At 43.9% G+C, this 19135-nt stretch overlaps 1 protein-coding gene across 1 annotated transcript in view; it reads left to right on the forward strand.

Moving 5' to 3' along the window:
- fut8b (fucosyltransferase 8b (alpha (1,6) fucosyltransferase)) overlaps positions 1-16884 on the forward strand; it is a 79890-nt gene extending 63006 nt beyond the window's left edge. Inside the window, exons 7-10 of the mRNA XM_035144044.2 lie at positions 4450-4696; positions 13156-13332; positions 13835-13985; positions 15033-16884. Of these exons, the coding sequence (XP_034999935.1) occupies positions 4450-4696; positions 13156-13332; positions 13835-13985; positions 15033-15371 (914 nt within the window). The 3' untranslated portion in view covers positions 15372-16884. The remainder of the gene's footprint in view (positions 1-4449; positions 4697-13155; positions 13333-13834; positions 13986-15032) is intronic.
- Positions 16885-19135: the final 2251 nt, after the last annotated feature.

Below are 19135 nucleotides of genomic sequence, written 5' to 3' on the forward strand. Positions count from 1 at the left end.
TATAGATCCATATAATGCCATCTGGCTGCTTAGTAGCCACCAGCCAACACACTAAAAACACCACAGCTTGTCCCTATAGAGTCCTTGCTACGCCTGTGGTCATTCCTATTTTAACAGTGCAGTGAAGAACGTTCCTCTGGGTTGGCCCACAAAGCGATACTAAAACCTTGGATTAATAATTAGATACACATGGAATATCCAATTAGACTTACAGTGTTTGAATGTAGTGAATACTGATCTCTTGAAGTCAACTAGTGTTCATTACATTCAATGCAGATGACGACACCTGCGACCAAAAATCTGTGCAGGGCGTCTAAATATCTTCCTTGGTCGCAACCGATGCACCAAACGCTAAGCTGGTCAGTCTGTGTATGTGATTGAGTCGTGTCACTTCCTCATCTCATGTCCTCTTCTGAGTTTACACTCACACACTCAGGCCCCCGGGCTGCCCCCCCCCACTCGAGGCGGTAAATGTCGAACAGTGGCAACAGAAAGTGTGACCTGTGGACCGCTAATACCAAACGATTAGCGCCGCTGTTTCAGGATCGGAGCAGAAGCTGCGGTTGGTTTGAGTCTCTGTCTGAGCGTCCTCCCGCCACCACACTCCTGCTGACCTGCGCTCACTTTACACTCAATAAACACCAACACTCATCACAAGGTGTTAGCACCTGAACAGTGCTCATGTAAATCATAACCATCCCACCCAGTTTACTGAGCTGGTAACATGTATCCTGAGCCAAATGTTTCATATTCATTCAAGAGAATTTTTTGATACCAGAGCCATTTCATTTGTTGTTTGGGTTTTCTGTGGTTTATTTTATTATGTCGTTATATAAGCCCATTTTTTTTAGCCCATTTTCTGTTCAGCGTTTCCCCCTAGAATGTGAGACACTTGCAGACAGAGAGAAAGAGGATGCATGATGTGACAAGGACCCTCAAAGATAGAAATTAATGAAAGTTGACCTCGTCCTGCGAACTGTGGTTGAATTTTTATGGAACTAATGCTGATATAACCAAATACTGACATAAAATGTTATTATATATTATGATAATGTCATGAGAATATTGAGAAAGGTTGGATACTAGTGCCTTTTACAATATGTACATTTAGGACACCACAATAATATATCTTTTAAATTAGTTGTTCTGCAAAACCCAGTTAATTTACCAGAAGAAGCCGAACGTTTTAAAAGCAAACGTCTAAACACAAGCAGCTGTACCAATACTCAGAGTAGAGCGCCTTAGAATAAGCACTACATTTAAAATTGGCAACATTTAGATTTTTAATTAGGAACCACAAATACGAATCTGAACAGACGTTCGCTGCCAGGGTTTTTGCGCTTGACAGTTTTTTGATTCTCATCGCTATGGACACATTTCTGTCAGCACCAAGAGGCAGTAATGAGTTCTGACAACCAGCTTTAGTGTCCGTTTAGCCCACGGTTGCGTTTTTGCTCGTTTTACGGCAACTTTTGTGTTCAATGGACAAGATTAGAGACCCCTGCACCATCTCAGATCTGGTAAAAGAGGAAATTCTGAACACACACATGGGGAAACCGGTCTTCTCCCGGAACAATGGTTCGTTGATCAAAGAGCTAATTTGCCAAAGAGAGTGTATTCTTTTGAGGTCCTCTCTGTGGAGATATTACTGCCTTATGAGTGAGTCTGAGAGCAGCAGGAGAAACATAATGTTCCCTGCCATGGAAAGACTGGAACAGGATTTCCCTAAGTTCATAAACTCAATCTCAAATGTATTATGAATAGAGAGGATCTGTACTACTTCTTCTTTTTTTTTGTATCTGGATGGTATCACACTCAGTTCTCCGGTTTCATAACAACGTTAATATGAAACATGTATTAGGCTCGGTCTACATCATGGGTTTAAATACAGGGATTCTGCGTCAGTGCGGACAAACATGCTTTTAAGTCAGGATGCATCCGGGAAATATATTCAGAGGCTTTGGAGATGAGATGAAATTTAGAAGAGCTTTGTGATCTAATTAAGTAGCTGTGGGAGGAAGACATACTGCATGTCTGTACATTTGTTCCAAGAAGTATATAGGCCTCGAAATATGCCCGTTCCCCCTTATGTGAGGCATGCCAATACTGTTATATAAGCAAAGACAGGCCTGGGAATATCTTTTCTTTTCAATATTTAATGCTTCTACCAATTTATATTCAGTTCATGCTCCAGTGTACACACACACACACACACACACACACACACACACACACACACACACACAAACACACAAACACTCTGTTTCTGTCCTTGTTTTTGACACGTTTTTGTTTTTTTTACGTACCCTCTCTGTGAAAGGCCATTTTTAATCACTCATTATGCCCTTTATTTGGAAGTGTGTTGTGGATGCTGGGTTTTGCAGCTGCGTTAGGGCCTGTCGGAGGAGCCTCTTTCGTCTGACAGAACACAGGCCGCAAACTTATTTTTTACGCAAATCAGGGGTTTATGCTCCCAAATAAAAAAGAAAAAAAGAAAAAACAACTCCTGGTTTTAAGACTGAAAGAGAGTGAAGGTTGTGTCTGCCAGGCATATCCCTTCTGGTGAGATGAGATTAGCTGGGCCCTTTGTGTGTGTGTGTGTGTGTGTGTGTGTGTGTGTGTGTGTGTGTGTGTGTGTGTGTGTGTGTGTGTGTGTGTGTGTGTGTTGTGTGTGTGTGTGTGTGTGTGTGTGTGTGTGTGTGTGTGTGTGTGTGTGGTGTGTGTGATTGCACATTTCTTTTATTGTTATTTTATCTGGATCCCCACTGTTGAGCCACTTTTTTCCTACTGTTCACAAGACCCTGTGTATGCGGTGGTGGGTGTACGCACATGTTGCTTGTATGTTTTCCACCTTTGTTCACACATGCAGCTGTGCGTCATGCACACGTGTGTGTCTGTGTGCGCAGAGAGTTGGCCTTGATGTATAGAGAGCTCTGGCACTGCATGGGGGCTTTCTGCCCTCTGCTCAACCCTCAGGGCTTTCTGCCAAGCAGGAGCGAGACTGGAGGGGGCCAATGCCAGACTAACACCAGACCCATCCCATCCCACTCCAATCCAGGTTCCTGCCTCAGCCCCACACAGCCTTGATAGAAAGGAGCTTACTTGGCCTTTGAGCAAGGACAAGCGAAGAGCAGCTGTCAGTCACCAAAGCCGGACTCTCTGGGCTCACAGGTTTTATATTTACACTGGAACAGAGCAGCAATAAACATGAAAGGGCCGGGGACTAACTCTGAAATAGCACACTGCGTCCCTGTGTTTTATTTTTGACAACAATATGGTGGCATTTATGATGAGAAGCAGTAGACACACATAGTAAACACACAGATATGTCATTTTTTTAGACCTGCGGGTGGCCAAAGCTCAGCTGAGAACTTGTTGAACTTGAACTCCAAATGCAACATACTGTTGTAAAAATATAGAAAGAAATAAACAGAAGATACAGCTTGTCTGACCTGAACTGGTAAATCACACAATAAACCTGTCACTATAACAAAGTGTGAAACTGGACAATTTATGTCAAGTCATCCCTTAAATCCCAAGGAAGTGTTTCTAACCAGGAGAAATAAGTGAAATATTATTTTAATTAAAATAAGTGCTGAGGTATTTAGTCTGCATTAAAAAACAAGTTTGATGATCAGTTAATCACGTTAATCTTTTATGAATGCAACATTTTAACATTGTCTGGTTTCAGCTTGTCTGTTTGGGATTGGCTGTTTGCTTGGCCTGTGGAGATGCTGGTTGCAGCTCGTATTCTGAAACTGTGACCTGCAGTAATTGAGCTGCTGCTGGTAAAGACCGGTGGCAGGACTCAGTCCACAGAACCCTGCAGCTGCAACACCGCCGCTGCACAAAGTGCTGTTCATCTGTTTATTCAAAGCTCGGTGAAGCTCGACTCAGTAAATCGAATCCCGATCTGGTGAATCGTTTGTCGTTGCCGTAAATGTGCTGTTGCCGTGATCGACAAGGTCACTTTACTTGATGAGTCCCAGTCAACGCTGCTACAGAGCGCTGTTTTTTCAAAGTTTATCAATATTGAACGTATCACGTCAGTGACACGACACTGCACTTTCTTGGGCTCTTAACAATACCCATGCTAATAAAATGAACGGTTCTTGTTCCACAGACAGTAAATTCTGGAATTATTAGACAGACTATTACATTATTATGAGACAAATTGTAAATGGAAAAATCTTTGGAATTAGAACTGTTGATCCGCAAAACAAGAAATCTGAAGTCATCATTTTTGCCTCTGGGAAACTGTGATGAGCGTTTTTCACTTGTTTCCCACATTTTATAGGCTTAGCAATCAATGAAGAGAAAAAATTGAACTTCTGCAATAAAGACGATGAACATAATCATTAGTTCCAGTCTGAAATTTCAGCTTTGCTTTTTAAGTGTTGAATCCTGAGTGTCTCACACTGCACCTGCTCTTTTCTGTGATACCTTCAGGCGAGGCCCACGATAAGGACGTCCAGGTAGTGGAGTTGCCCATCGTGGACAGCCTCCACCCTCGGCCCCCTTACCTGCCCTTGGCGATTCCCGAGGACCTGGCCCCACGCCTGCAGCGGCTGCACGGCGACCCCTCCGTCTGGTGGGTGTCCCAGTTTGTCAAGTACCTGGTGCGCCCTCAGGCCTGGCTGGAGAAGGAGATCCAGCAGACCACCGCCAAGCTGGGCTTCAAACATCCCATCATCGGGTGAGGAACGCTCAGCTTTCACATTTCACTGGTTTCCCCTTTTCTCCGTGGTTATAAACACTTAAGTAATAATGGCCTTGTCTCTATAGCATTTCTCTACATTTACAAAGTGCTTCACAATCAAAGCAAGCAGAAGGCATAGGAGGAGGAAAACAAAGACATAGCCGCGAGGGCTGTGGAGGAATACAAACACAGCTCTGGGTGAGGTTAATACGAGGCTAATACAATAGTATTAAAAGTAACTTCACTTGATGGTAACGTTTTGTTTGGTTAATTTTCTACTCTTGTTTATGCTTGAGAGGCGTTTTCCCTTTCATTACTTCACAGCTCATGAGCCCATGAGTTGATATTTTCAACATTCTAGTCAAATCCAAGCCAAATAATACTGGATACCTTTATATGAAATACTGATCTATTTTTTTCTTTTTTATTAAAGCGGTTTTATAGCTCTGAACGCATCACTGGCTGTTTTTAGAATTGGTAAATCCAGACGACGACGTTTACAAGACGTTTATGATCCCATTAACAATGAATGGCCTGGTATTTTTATCGCCAATAGTCTTGGTCAATTAAAGGATAAGGATGGCTTTACCCCACATTTCTCTTATTGTCAACAAATCCAATGAAAAGACCGAAAACAACAAAGAATTCATCCGACTAACAATTACTTTCTGAAGCTGAAGCCGGATGTTGTATCTTTCCTCTTTGCCACAGACCTCCATTGTTGTCAAAAGACTGTAAGCCACACTGTTGCACTGATGTATTCCATCATGACAGGGAACATGGGCACTGTAGTGTATACACAATGCTGGTAGTACAAGTAGTACAAATACTGTCTGTGTTTAAATGAACACAGACAGGCTTAAGGCTGAGTGCCACAGACAGGTACTGTATGGAGACACAGATTTAAAGCCTTGTTCACACTACACAATTTTTAGTAGCTCATTTCTTCTTGCGTGTGTTGTCGTGATTAAACGTAGTTTGGAGACCGGACGTACTAGTCAGTGGTTTCTCCTGGTGAAAGACCCTGTGGTGTGTGACCCTCTGTCCCCAGTCAGTTGTGTAGTGTGAACTCACGACCTCAAGACTCCTGATCACAAGACTGCAAGTCCAGTCGTGTGAACTCTGATAATTCATCCTGAAGCTCTGGTGCAAATATGACAATTCATGCAAGAGCTTTCACTAAAAAAAGAAAGAAAGAAAAATCTAAAGCAATTCCAAATGAACTTATGTTTACAGAACTTTTAAATATCTATAAATTGACTCGATAAAAGCTTTTTTTTCTCTTTTCCCCGGCTTTATCCTGATAACATTTCAGTTTCAAATGTAAACAGCCAAGTCCTGAGCCACATATATGAACCTGCAGGTGACATGACACAGGTTACAACGCTAGATGAAAAGTCAGGGGATCATTTAAGTCATCATCCTCTGGGGACCATGAATGTCTGTGTAGAATTCAATGGAACTCCTATCAAATATGTCAGTTTGGACCATAATGGTGGTTGAATGTTCCCATCCCCTGGAGCTGTAGCTAAAAGTAATACCCCCACTTATTCTGCTACAATCCACACTGCAGACCGGATGCAATGCATCACCGCTAATTTCCTAATATCTGACTACACCTCTGAGATGCCTTTCATGAAACTTGGCACAAATAGTTCAGATTAGATGATAGCGATCGTTCTAAATATGCCATCATTAGCTCTTACTTCGATGTTTGATCTCGCCTCAGCTTTTATTCTGACTGCTCAGAGCTGTGCCGTCTCCCGAGACTCTCCACTCACCGTCTCTTACGTCCGGTGCAGCATAATTGGAAAGTGTTGAGGTGCTCAGTTCCTATGAGAGCCACCGACTCCGTGTGTAAATGTATGCAGTCACAGTATTCCACAGTTAGCCAGCTTCCAAGAAATAGGATGGACGTGTTTTCCCTGTTTATTTACCCGTGTACTTTTCTCTGCATCCCCCCCATCAGGTGCTCAAGTCCGCCAGCTTGTCTCGAAACGCATGTAATTCCTCCCATCTTTGAGCCTGGATTACAGAAGGCTCTGCAAATGATCCTATGCAGTTGTTTTAACCTATTTGGTGGAGCAGAAGGGGGGGGATTTAGGACAATGCACACAATTACTGGCTCAGGGAAAGTACGTGGTATTACTTTCGGGTACTTCGCCGAGGTTGTCTGAAACTTCTGCAACGTCCCACGAGCCGAACTCCACCCGCCTGGTAAAAGGAGCGGTTTAAAAACAAACGCTAAGAATTATATCGTAACGGTTTGTGAAGGCTGCCTGGTTTAGTGCTGTCATCCACCTCATAAATCCCACATCCACATGTTCGTAGTCCCCGTGCCAGCTTCTCTCCCCCCCCCATAACTCTTCTCTTCCTCACCTTCTTCATTACATTTCGCTGCAAGCCATCGTCACCGCTCTTCCTGTCCCGCTCCGCTTAGTCCTCACTCCCTCTTTGTTACGCTCTCATTCTTTCTCCCCCTTTTTCTCAGATGCTCCTCTCTTTGGTTTTCACCTCTCTTCCTTTCATCACCCGAGCAGCTGTCTGTCTTTCTCCCAGTCCTCTTTGACTCTCCTCCCCCTTTTTATTCTCTCTCTTTTTGACTCATGCCAACTTTTTTCAATCTCCCCCCGTCCTCTCACATCCTCTCATTTTTTGATCGTTCCTGCGTCCTCATTTGTTCGTAGCTGCTCCCAAGATTTTTCCAATTTTTATATTTCACACTCTCCCTCACGTCCCTCCGCGGGGCAAATCTGTACCCACAATTCTCTTGCTCTCATAGTTTCCACTCATCTCTGTAAGTGCTCTTTGTGTTTCCCACCCCACCGCCCTTGCACACGCACACATGAACACACACGCACACACACACATATATATATATATATACGCCACCCTTTTCTCCATTCATATCACCGGGGAAAGGGTTATTGAAATGAAACAGTGGGTAGAAGAAAGTTTTTATCCCCTCTTTTTTCCTTTCCTCCTCAGGAGTGTGGAGAGAGAGAGAGAGAGAGAGAGAGAGAGAGAGAGAGAGAGAGAGAGAGAGAGAGAGAGAGAGAGAGAGAGAGAGAGAGAGAGAGAGAGAGAGAGAGAGAGAGAGAGAGAGAGAGAGAGAGAGGTGCAACTGAAATCCATAGTGTCAGCAAGAGAAAGGCGAGAGCAGGGTGGTGGTGGGAGATGCATGGGTTTATGGAGACAGTACCCAGAGGGACAGAAAGGCGGCTTGTCCCCAGAGCACCCAACAATCGCCCACCGACCCCCACACGCCTCAGTTACCCCCGGCACTCTCGCGCTGCGGCTCCTTAAGGACGCCACGCTGCAGAGAGGCTGAAAGCCACCCACTAAAAGCAAATATCACTGCAGCTCCATCCGCCAACATTTAATGCAGCCTAATGGTAGCAAAGACAAAGAGAAAAGGAAAAGAGGCCGCTGCTGCTGCTGCTGCTGTTTCTGTGTCTTCTGCTGATACCATAGAAGCATTATCACCATAGCAATGCAGTTTCCAAGAGGTGAATCCACTGTTTATCTTTCATAAAATCTCTTAGCAGATTTATTTTATATTTATATATATATTTAGATTCATGAAAAGGGTTTAAAACAAACTGTTTTTAGAAATCATAGAATCTCTCTGTGTAAACCACAGGTGAAACTAGAATGGCACTGAGTAGCGCACACACCTGCACCAAGGCCAAACATTCCCCTTACGGTAAATCAAGCTGCACCAAGTTCACACACTCATAGATATCATTTCTCTCAATGTGCCTATTTTATATCATCAAGATCCATGAATCATTCCCCTGGAAAACTGTAAAATGTTTTAAAACGTATAGTGTTGAAGAAAAAAAAATCCTGATCCGCCCTCTGATACAGATCCGCACAAACATTGTTTGTGTCCTACCTTCAACAAAGTTTGTTGGAAATCCGTTCAGTTGTTTTCGTGTAATCTTGCTTACAAACAAACAAATAAACATCCAAACCAACCAAAAACTGTTAATTAAGATCATTAATATCCAGTAAAATTCTGTGTGAGAAATCTTATTTAAAAAACACAATTTGCAGCAGAAACTCTTTCTTCACTCGGAGCGACTCCGGTGAATAATTAGCAGCTCATTTTCATCTCATTTTCATTGTTAACAGGTTAACGGTTTTCTGATTTCCGCTCATTGTAAGAGAGCCTGTTTTACGACCGTCTACATCAGCTGACATGTTCTTACAGCAGAGAACACAACAAGTTTGGCTGCATGGGGACCGAGAAGATAAAGAGGACAAATGGTCTGTATTCTCAAAATCACTAAAGGATTCGGGGTTACTTAGGAATGGCGATAAACAAGCATCAATGGAAATGTTCTGAATAAAGAGAAATACACTTTGGCCTCGGGGAGACAAACGAGAAGCTGTAAACGGTGACATAACATGTTAAGGTGACACAGCAAATCTTTAATAAAACAGTAACCTATTCTCACATTAGGCAGATATGAGTTTTATTAGTATTTACGACCTCTGCCGTGGAGGTTATGTTTTCACCCCTGTCCCGTTGTGTGTCTGTTGGTTGTTTAGTTGGTTTCTTTGTGTTTGTTGTAGTAGGATGAAGTATGGGTCAGAGCGGAACAATTACATTTTGGGGCAGATCCAGAAATAATTCCCAGGCACATTTAGGGGACTGCTATTTATGAGTGTGTGAAATTTGGTGCTGAATTTAAGGGGACTGTTGGGCCTTGGCTGAGGTGTCGGCTCATTGAGTTCTGCCATTCTAGTTTTAAGTTGTGTTTCCTGGTGGTTAGCACTGTCGCCTCACAGCATGAAGGTTCTCGGTTCGGATCCTGGTCTGTCAGTGTGGAGTATGCATGTCCTCCCGTGCATCTTCCGCTCTTGCAAATATTTCCCAATAATAACCCCTTTTTAAACACGGGAATGGATTCCATCAACAGAACCGCTGGAGTGCTTTTATTTTGAAAAGGCATACAGAAAGTGTTGCAACCATTTGTTTGTGACATAAATTCATCAGATACACATTAAAAATCAGGTTAAAGATCATTTTCTCTGTTTATTCTGCTGTGAACCACAATGTTAATCTCTCTATGACACAAACGTATTTACAACACTTTCCGAGCCCATTTCAAAGTGAAAGCACTGCAGCGTTTCACCTTCTGAATCCACTCATTTGTTCCAACGGGGCTTTGATTGTTATCGACAGACCGAAAGATGCGCATCTTCATACCGTAGAGTCCTGACATTTACTTTAGTACATGAACCAACTGGTTCTTGAAGGAAATGCAGGAGATAAACCTGCAACTCCACCGCCAGTAACCGACACACAGCTGGTCTACGTCGCGACGACAGACAGTGAGTCCAGAGAGTTCGGGGATCGACAGTGAAGACTGCGAGATCGACCGGTAGATCGCGATCGACGGGTTGGCGACCACTGGCCCAGAGACTTTAGGATCCGGGTCAGGTGGATTGGAGGCTCTAAATTGACCTGTGTGCCCTGCCTCTTGTCCAATGTCTGCTGGCTTTGGCTCCAGCCCCCACAACCTTCATAGGAAAACTATATAGATAATGGATGGAGGGATTCCTGATGAAAACAGGTGAAAGACGCCATAAAACCAAAACAGTGAGTTGAGCTGAGATTAATTGTAGAGGCACTGATATTCTTCATCAGCACAAGCGATCCGCGTTCACACACACATCGTCATTTGATCCTTTGTTAATATAAAATATTGATAAGTGCAGCTTTAAAATCCCATTTTACTTGAAAATTGTCACATTTTCCACTGGCACAGATCAGCGCTCGCACTAAATTTGATTTACAGCACATCACACAGAACAAGTTTGGGTTTGTCATCTATTAGTTTTCAAAGGGTGACAAAGGAAGGAGAAATTCGAACACCTATGGGAGTTTTCAGAGCGATGTGACGGCGCTCTCCATCATTAAAATAGCAAGTGAGATAATATCCTTCAGATAAATGCTGTTCATCCCATCAAATGCCAGCGGTTTATGAACCAGGAAGTTCCCTCAGATCCTCTGGTTCTTCTCTTTAGTCGTTCCACTGGAGCAGAGGCTGAAAATGATAGTCTGGCTTTATGTAGTGTTCTATAATTTTACTGTTATTTAAATCTCATCATTAGTATTTATCTACATCTATTCTATGTTGTTACACTAGAATCTTAGTGTTGATTATATCTAGTTTATTATTTTAACTTTCTTTTGTTCTTTTTCTATTATTGATTGATTGGGCATGAATAAGTGCATGAATTTTTATTCAATTTTAATCACTTGTTAAGCACTTTGAATTGTTTGAAAGGTGCAATAGATTGATTGATTGATTGATTGATTGATTGATTGATCAGTAGAGTTCCACAGATTTGTTTGAAATAAGGACACTGAAGCTGTGGAGGCTCACCCAACACCTTTTGATTCAATGCCAAAGTAGATGTTGCATAAGCAGTGATTCCAAACAGGGTATAGATACAATATGATATGAAATTCAAATGCAGATTGAAGCAACAGTTTGAAGCCATGCGGCCAAGAGTTTCTGCACCGGCAGCTGACAGGCAGCCAGAGCACTGAGGTCAGCGTCGAACAAATAATTTATTCCGTCTATGTGCCTGTGTCACAGTCTGCCACTGCATCCAGCGTGGGTGCGTTTGATGCCTTTTAATGTATGCTTCTTACGCCCACCTCGAGGACCCGCTCTGCCCTGCCAGTACGACTGTGGCGTTTTAGTGTTGGTGAGATGAATGCTGGATCGGGGGGGCCGATGGAGGGGGCGAGGGGAGATCGCTAAGAGCCGAGCAATGTCTCAGCGCGGCCTCTGCTGCTCTGACAGAGAGAGAAAGGGACGAGACAACGAGGGTTCACGGGGACAAAAACCCCAGCGGACATGAAAGAATCAAGGAAGCAGGAGGAGAGGGAGCCTGACAAAGGATGGAGAAGCCTGGAGTCAAGACCTCTGTCCGACCACAAAGACGGGGACTGAATGAAAGACTCCAACGCGCTCCGCTCACCCACTCCCCCTCCTCTTCCCGCCTTCACTCTGTGGGGTTTTGTTTGTCACAGAAATAAAGGGTCTGTTTCTCCTGAGCTTCCCAGATCCTCGCTGATTGATCTCTGGTCAGTGGGAGAAATTAGCTACAGCTTGTTTATTCTCTGTCTCTGAACCTTCCACTGTTTCCTCTTCACTTTTCTCTACTCTCACCTCTTACAAAAGAGTCGGAGGCGTCCTTGATGTGAGGGAAACAGCTTCAATCCCTTAAGCAAGTGGAGGCTCCTGAGAGGCAGGAGTGAAAGGTATAATATTCTTAACTGAGGTGCAGCCCCTGACCCTGCTGGACGTTCCAGTGGAGCCGCTCTTTGCTCCGCACTAGATAACTGGTTGGACTGGGTATTGCTCCAAGCGCAGAAGTGTCTGAGTGAAAGTGTGCGGCGTGTGCTCACTTAATTCTCCCTCCCTAAGTGAAGGCTGGAAAATGCTTTTACCCATTAGATGTCGGAAATTTCTGTTGCTCCTCAAGGCCAGGAGTCATCATGCAGATGTGGCTTTTGTAATTGAATAGATCCGGCTGGAATAAAATTGTGTTTTTCTCGGCGTCCATCAGTTTGAGGGATGCTTCTTTGTCATGAAAAAAAGAGAAGGAAGAAAAAAGCGAATGTTTCCGTTCTGGCCCGTCCTTTGTTCTGTTTTCAAGCTGTGCTCTTTTTCTCGTACATGCAGCCGGTGACAGCCTTCTCTCTTTGTCCTCGCTTACTGAGAGCGATGACAAGGACACTGGAGGGGGAAAAAAACTCACTTCTGTTGGTTATTTCTCTTTCTGACCATTGTTCTGCTTCGATATATTTCTTCTCTAACTTCTCCTCTCTGTCACTGTTTGCCTTTTCTGTTTTTTTTTTTCTTTCTTTTGTGCCATCGGAAAGACAATCGGAATATTCCCTGCACACGTTTAAGTGCTGCTTCTTCTGTGGATTTTACTTTTGTAGAAAAAGAAGGGGAAAAAAATACACTGTTGTGAAAAGGTAGAACAAGACATGGATTTACAGCTATTGTCAAAAACTGTGTTCAAACTAGGTTCTGTCAGTAAAAATAAGAAAACTGTCAATCATTTCTTCTTTCACCGCTGTAGCTTTTTTTTATTTTTTTTTACCGAAAAACAAATGTCAGCAAACTTCACCTTGTTTCTCTCAATTAAGATCGATTTGTAAATCTCTGACATAATGTTTCAGGAAATCCTACAAAATCGTTTCTTGTTGATCAAGCAGGCATCTGCATCTGAAAGGGTCAAAAATAAATAAAGGACAATACTAAAGAGACATCATTTTGGACTTGATAGCGTTTTTCATTTAGTTTGGAGTGAATAAAAAACGACATATATCTACGTGGTTGAGCTTGAAAACTGCTTTGACCTAAAAATACTAGTTTGTAACACTGTGTGTGTGTGTGTCCCTGTTTGTGTGTGTGCAGCGTCCACGTGAGGAGGACGGATAAAGTGGGGACCGAGGCGGCCTTCCATCCCATAGAGGAGTACATGCTGCATGTGGAGGAGCAGTTCCAACATCTGGCCCGACGCGTCCACATCGACAAGAAACGAGTTTACCTGGCCACCGACGACCCCTCCCTGCTGCAGGAAGCTAAAACCAAGTCAGTGTGTGTGTGTGTGGGGGGGGGATTTTTAAATTTGTCCCATTATAGTGACAATGATGTATAGATAGAAGAAAATTAAAAAACAATTCAATATCTCTTTCTATGAGTCCAACACCAAAAACAAATACCTGTTCCATACTCATATAGACCGGGGCTCACACTGCCACCTACGCTCTAATTCACTGTATCCATGGCAACATTACACTTCCTGCTTCTTGTGAAAGTGTATGTTTTCACACAGGTGAAGACTTTTAATGTGACATCTCACACAGCTTATATTTATTTCCATGATATCAGGTCGCACCATCACCTGAGTGTATTTGCTCCAAAGTGATAATCAAGCGCAACACAGGAAGAAGACAGTAACTTCCTGCTCACACATAAATTGTTCAGATTCAATTTCAAAGATGCTGATTTTGTTGGTATCTAACCATATTCATTTTTACCTTCTCACGTCCAATGAGTCTTTATCTGACTTTGTCCTGTTTGTCCCCACCAGGTATCCAGAATACGAGTTCATCAGCGATAACTCCATCTCGTGGTCGGCAGGCCTCCACAACCGCTACACTGAGAACTCGCTGAGAGGCGTCATCCTGGACATCCACTTCCTGTCCCAGACCGACTTCCTGGTGTGCACTTTCTCCTCACAGGTCAGTACTTCAAAACAAGACGATACAAAGTGCTGTTTTGATGTGTTTTCTCTTTAAAGTAGAAGTTGGGTTTGATGCTGGGATGAAAGCTGTCAAAGCTTAAGAAAAACTGAATCAGATTTTGATGTGGGTTTGTTTTGAGACCAAAAATTAATATGTAGTTTAAACAAACAGTTTTTAAAGCAATTTAGTCTTTCATTAGGGGGCATTTATTATTAACTGCAGTTCCATCGTATGTAAATATTCACATTTGACTTCCTTATTGTTCCAATAACTCTTTTTTAAATCCGATTAGAGGTAAATTGTTAGTTTGACAAGACAATAAGCGTCGCACACAACCCACTCACTGGACAATTCACGTACATTCCTCTGAAGGTGCACGTAACTATCATGCTAATACATTCTCATAAATAACGGTGAAATACTGCACCACTGACCTCACTCCTGGGTTTTACAGTTTTGAACACGGACGCATCCACGGAGGAAACGACGACTGCCTCAGTCTGAAACTATCACACACACTCTGGGCTGCTGATTGAATTCACAATTACAACGAATCAAAGAGCTAAATGAGATTGTATGAAGAAGAGGGAGAATAACCAAATACCAATGATGGCCCCTTTATTCAATAGCAAGTTACCACGCTCCTAATAACAATTGATGAGATAAATCAAAATTGCCTTGATTATTCATTATAAAACAAAAATCAGGTCATAGCTGCTGTGTGAACCAGATAAACTGATAAACTCAGCGGCTCTATAGCAAGTTCTACCATGGAGTGGATGTGCTTCCTGCCAAACCTAATATGAACGTGTTAGCCACGTAATTCCTATTCACACTCTGGGCTTATTAGTGCACTTCAAGGATCTAACTGGAATGAGTTGCTTAGCACATTTTATCCCTCTTTAACCAAGAAGTGGAAGGAAACGTGTTCGTCTTGTAGTGAGAAGTCCTTTGTGTTCCCGCAGCTCTACAGTATTTCCATTAATACAAGTTCCTTTACATGCATAGATCTAACAATGAGAATAATCCCTGCCTCCTCTCCAGGTTTGCCGTGTGGCCTACGAGATCATGCAGATGCTGCATCCGGACGCCTCCTCCTTCTTCTACTCCCTGGACGACATCTACTACTTCGGAGGCCAGAACGCCCACAACCAGATCGCCGTGTTCCCGCACCAGCCGCGCAACAGCGAGGACATTCCCCTGGAGCCCGGCGACGTGATCGGCGTGGCGGGCAACCACTGGGACGGATACTCCAAAGGCATCAACCGCAAACTGGGCCGCACTGGCCTCTACCCCTCCTACAAGGTCAAAGAGAAGATCGAGACTGTGAAGTACCCGACGTACCCCGAGGCGGACAAACTGCTCACCTCTCAGAAGAAGTAAAAGAAGAAATGAACAAAATTAAAAAATAAAATAAAATAAAGGAAGCGAAGGAGTGAGGAGAAACACGCAGACTCCGATTCCAGGGAAGGAGGCTGCTTTTGTACAGAGGAGAGAGAGACATACTTAGTGCACTAAGCTGAGAAGAAAAGAAAAAGCCTGTACCCAGGGGTGATAGGAATGAGAATGCACTGTGTGTTTATGCCTGAGAGCGTATGTGAGCGAGAGTGTGTGTGAGAGCGTGTGTGTGTGTTCAGGCGAACGTGCGTGCACTTGTGTAAATGCCTGTGCATATGTCGGGTCATGGAAGACTTGCACCCCACCACTACTCCCCCGCCTGGCGCTCTGACGCCCGGTCTGTAGAGATGTAGACGTGAACATTGATTTTAAGTAAAAAAAATTGGGAAAAAAAAAACCGCGAGAAAACAATTAAAAAATCCACACGAATGACCGAGCTCACTCTCCCGTGACGCCACCGGGGGACGAACTGAACGACTGGCACGCTTCACGCCCGGGAGTGAGCTTCGAATCGATGACTGAAAAAAAAGACTAATGACAAACTGGAAGAATCTGATTTTTATTTAATTCTTTTCACTGGTTTTGATTCTAATCTTTGCCTTTTTATTTTTTTTGGGGGGGTTCTTCGTCTCCTGGTTTATTGTTTACTGAATGTACTGTATCCTCCTCTTGCCATGCTCACCGCTGCCCCCCCCCCGCTCTCTCCCCTCGACTCCTGCGCCACTCACTGTACTTCCTCCATCTTGTCTCTACATGTGCAATTAATTTTATAATACCATACTGTGCTTTTATTGCGTGTTTTTAACGGTCTTAATTTTTGGTGTGTGTGTGTGTGTGTGTGTGTGGGGCTTGTGCATTCTAAACTGTACAGTGTGTGTGTGTGAAACGACAAAATGCGTGTGTGTGCCTGTCTAAGGGGCCATGTGACGACCTGGTGCCTGGTTGTGTGTGTGTGTGTGTGTGTGTTTTTATTCCTGGCTTTTCCTCCTGACTGAATCGTGTTTGTGTGGCCGGCAGCGGGAGACTGGCGGTGACAGCGGCGGGGGGGGGAAACTGTCCTCACTCCACCCCACCCCCTTACCCCCACCCCACCAGCACTTGGAACAAGGGTGATCTCCAGTCGCTGCGCTGGTGACCTCTAGTGAACAATGGTGAGATTTTTTGAGGAGTGCGGTGGAACTCGCGGTGCACGCACGCACACACTCACAGAAACAGGAAGCCGTCCTGAGGCTTCACCGAAAGCACTCCACTGAGATACTGTCTCTTCTGTCCATCTCTCTGTTTGTTCTTTTTTTTTTTTTTTTTTTTACTTTGCTGTTTTAAAAAAAAAAAACGAGGAAAAATCTGTTTAGAAATGATGATGCTATGTCGAATCAAATCTCAGAGTCCTCCCTCCACCCCTCCACCCTCCACCCACACCATGAAGGCTTTTTTTCATAACTTATGTTCTTGGGCATTGTCTTTGATAACCACAGATCGAATAAACTTGAGAAACCAACACGTCATTTCTCCCTTCGGCCTGATTCTGTTTTCGCCATCTGCTCCGTCTCCGTCTCTGTCGGCGGGCGACACCTGCTCGTTCAATCAGGCTGAAAACGCTTCAGATGCATTACGCACATTCCAGAGCGAGAAATCAAGTCTCTCTCTCTCTCTCTCGTCTTATTTGGAGAGTTCATCATTTCCTGAAGGGTATCCATCTATTTTAGAAAAGTCATTACTTGAAGTTCATCTTTTGATATCGCAACCCCCCCAAGAAGGAAGACCCTGCTTCTAAAATTGAAATCAGTTTTGCATCCGAGGATTAGAGCGGCCTCTCGTACCTTTGAGTGAAAGCACCAGTTTGTTTTATGAATCATTCAGAGAGAGCGTGAATCCATTTCCCGAGCTTAAACTTGTCCACGATTTACATTTCAAACTGACGACTGAGATCAGAACCTTCAACAGAGACATTCACCGTCTTTCATTTGAATGCGGCTCCTGACAGCGACACAACATTTCTGCCCCAAATTCCAAACATTTCTCCTCATCGCAGGTACGTCATTAAATCACCGGCACACTTCCTGTTCAAGTGTCCCACTTCCCGCGTGTGTCTAAACCGCTTATGATCTCGTTCTCTGTGTCTTATTTATGGGCTGTCTTGTTACTTTCTTACTCAGGGGGCTCTGGGAGTTTCATTACAGATCGCTCTTTTATTTCAACGCTGATCTGCATGCTTCATTGGACACCCATAAGGAACGCCACAGCGGTGGTAGCGGAGATTAGCTTTTTTGTTTTGTTTGTGTGTGTGTGTGTGAGGGAGGGAGAATAATAGTTTTATTGCTTTTCCTCCCTGCCTGACAACAATCCACAACCAATTGAGCCCACATTGACGAGGCATTCACGGTTCTGTTCTCTCGGATACAGCACTTTCATTGGACGAGAGTCCCTCATGGGCTTTATAAAATGCACACGCTGACTGGAGGGCACTTTGATTAAAATACACTTGTTGCTGTCACAGTAGCCGGTAACAGTCGTTTAAGAGAGACATTAGTTCAGTTAATTATTCCGTTAATTGGCTTCTGAGCGAGAGCGTTCAGGTTTCGTCAGCAGCCGGGGTTTCTCTCACCGTCTTTATTGTTGAGCGAATGATGAGGTCGGCCTCACAAAGTTCACTAAACATGAAATTTTCCCGACAAATTGAACAAACAAATAGTTATTGATTGAAACAAGGCCCCCTCATCACGGGACACAATCCTCAATCGTCTTTTCATGCCCTCCCGGGCACAGTGATGCTTTGAACCAAGATAAATGTGGTGACGCCATACCACGCTGAAGGTTTCATACAGACGGAGCCTCTCTCTGATCAAAGCAGCACAAGACCAGGCCATAAGCACCGGTGACATAGAGGCTGGGGTCGGGCACTGCAGGCGCCCCTGAGACGGTCCAGCCCATAGTAGCAGGGTGGGACAGCTGAGAGGAAAGTGGCTGAGATAGAGAACAGGAACATCTGTGCTGAGTACGGATTTGAAGAACTAATCATACGACCAAAAGTGATTGATAAGAACACAGCTAAGATCCTGTGGGGCTTCAAGATCCACACTGACACGCAGCTGCTGGTGAACCAACCACACACACACACACACACAGTGGAGGGGGAAGAAGGAAGTAGTGATGTTTGACAGTAACATCAGGTAGAATGAGAAGGTTGAGAAGTACCAGTGAAGAAAGAACAGCTGGAGCAGATGTAGGCGGTGACATGGTCCCTGTGGTGACACAAACCAAACTGGCAGAGCGTCTCCAGCAGATTCCAGGTACAACATCTGAGGCTGGGAGCTTGAGGAGGACCCACACACCACACAGCTACGAGGGGACGAGAGGGAGATTTAACATTTGGTTTTATCTGGTATGACTTCTTAAAGCAACGTAAAGGGCAAACTTCAATTTAGGAAAATGTCATGTCAGATGATCATAAAACTTTTATCGTCTGCACACCACGATTTATCCGCACAGAGCATTGACTGTATATAAAGATGGACGACACGTCTCCAGTTCCTCCCACTGTACAGAAGTGAAGCCAAAGTAGCCCGGGTACGAAAACTGCCATCTAATGAAACAAAACCAAACACGGGGAGCTAACTTTGCTTGAGTCTTATTGGATCGACATGCAATTTGATTTTGTGCATCTTTTTGACGTGACCTTAGTGTCTCTGATCAAAATGCTGAATCACGGGTTCAAACTATTTCCTGTCCTCTCACTGTACAAAAAAAAT

The sequence above is a fragment of the Hippoglossus stenolepis genome, chromosome 20, assembly GCF_022539355.2.
Source record: "Hippoglossus stenolepis isolate QCI-W04-F060 chromosome 20, HSTE1.2, whole genome shotgun sequence".
Classification (NCBI taxonomy): domain Eukaryota; kingdom Metazoa; phylum Chordata; class Actinopteri; order Pleuronectiformes; family Pleuronectidae; genus Hippoglossus; species Hippoglossus stenolepis.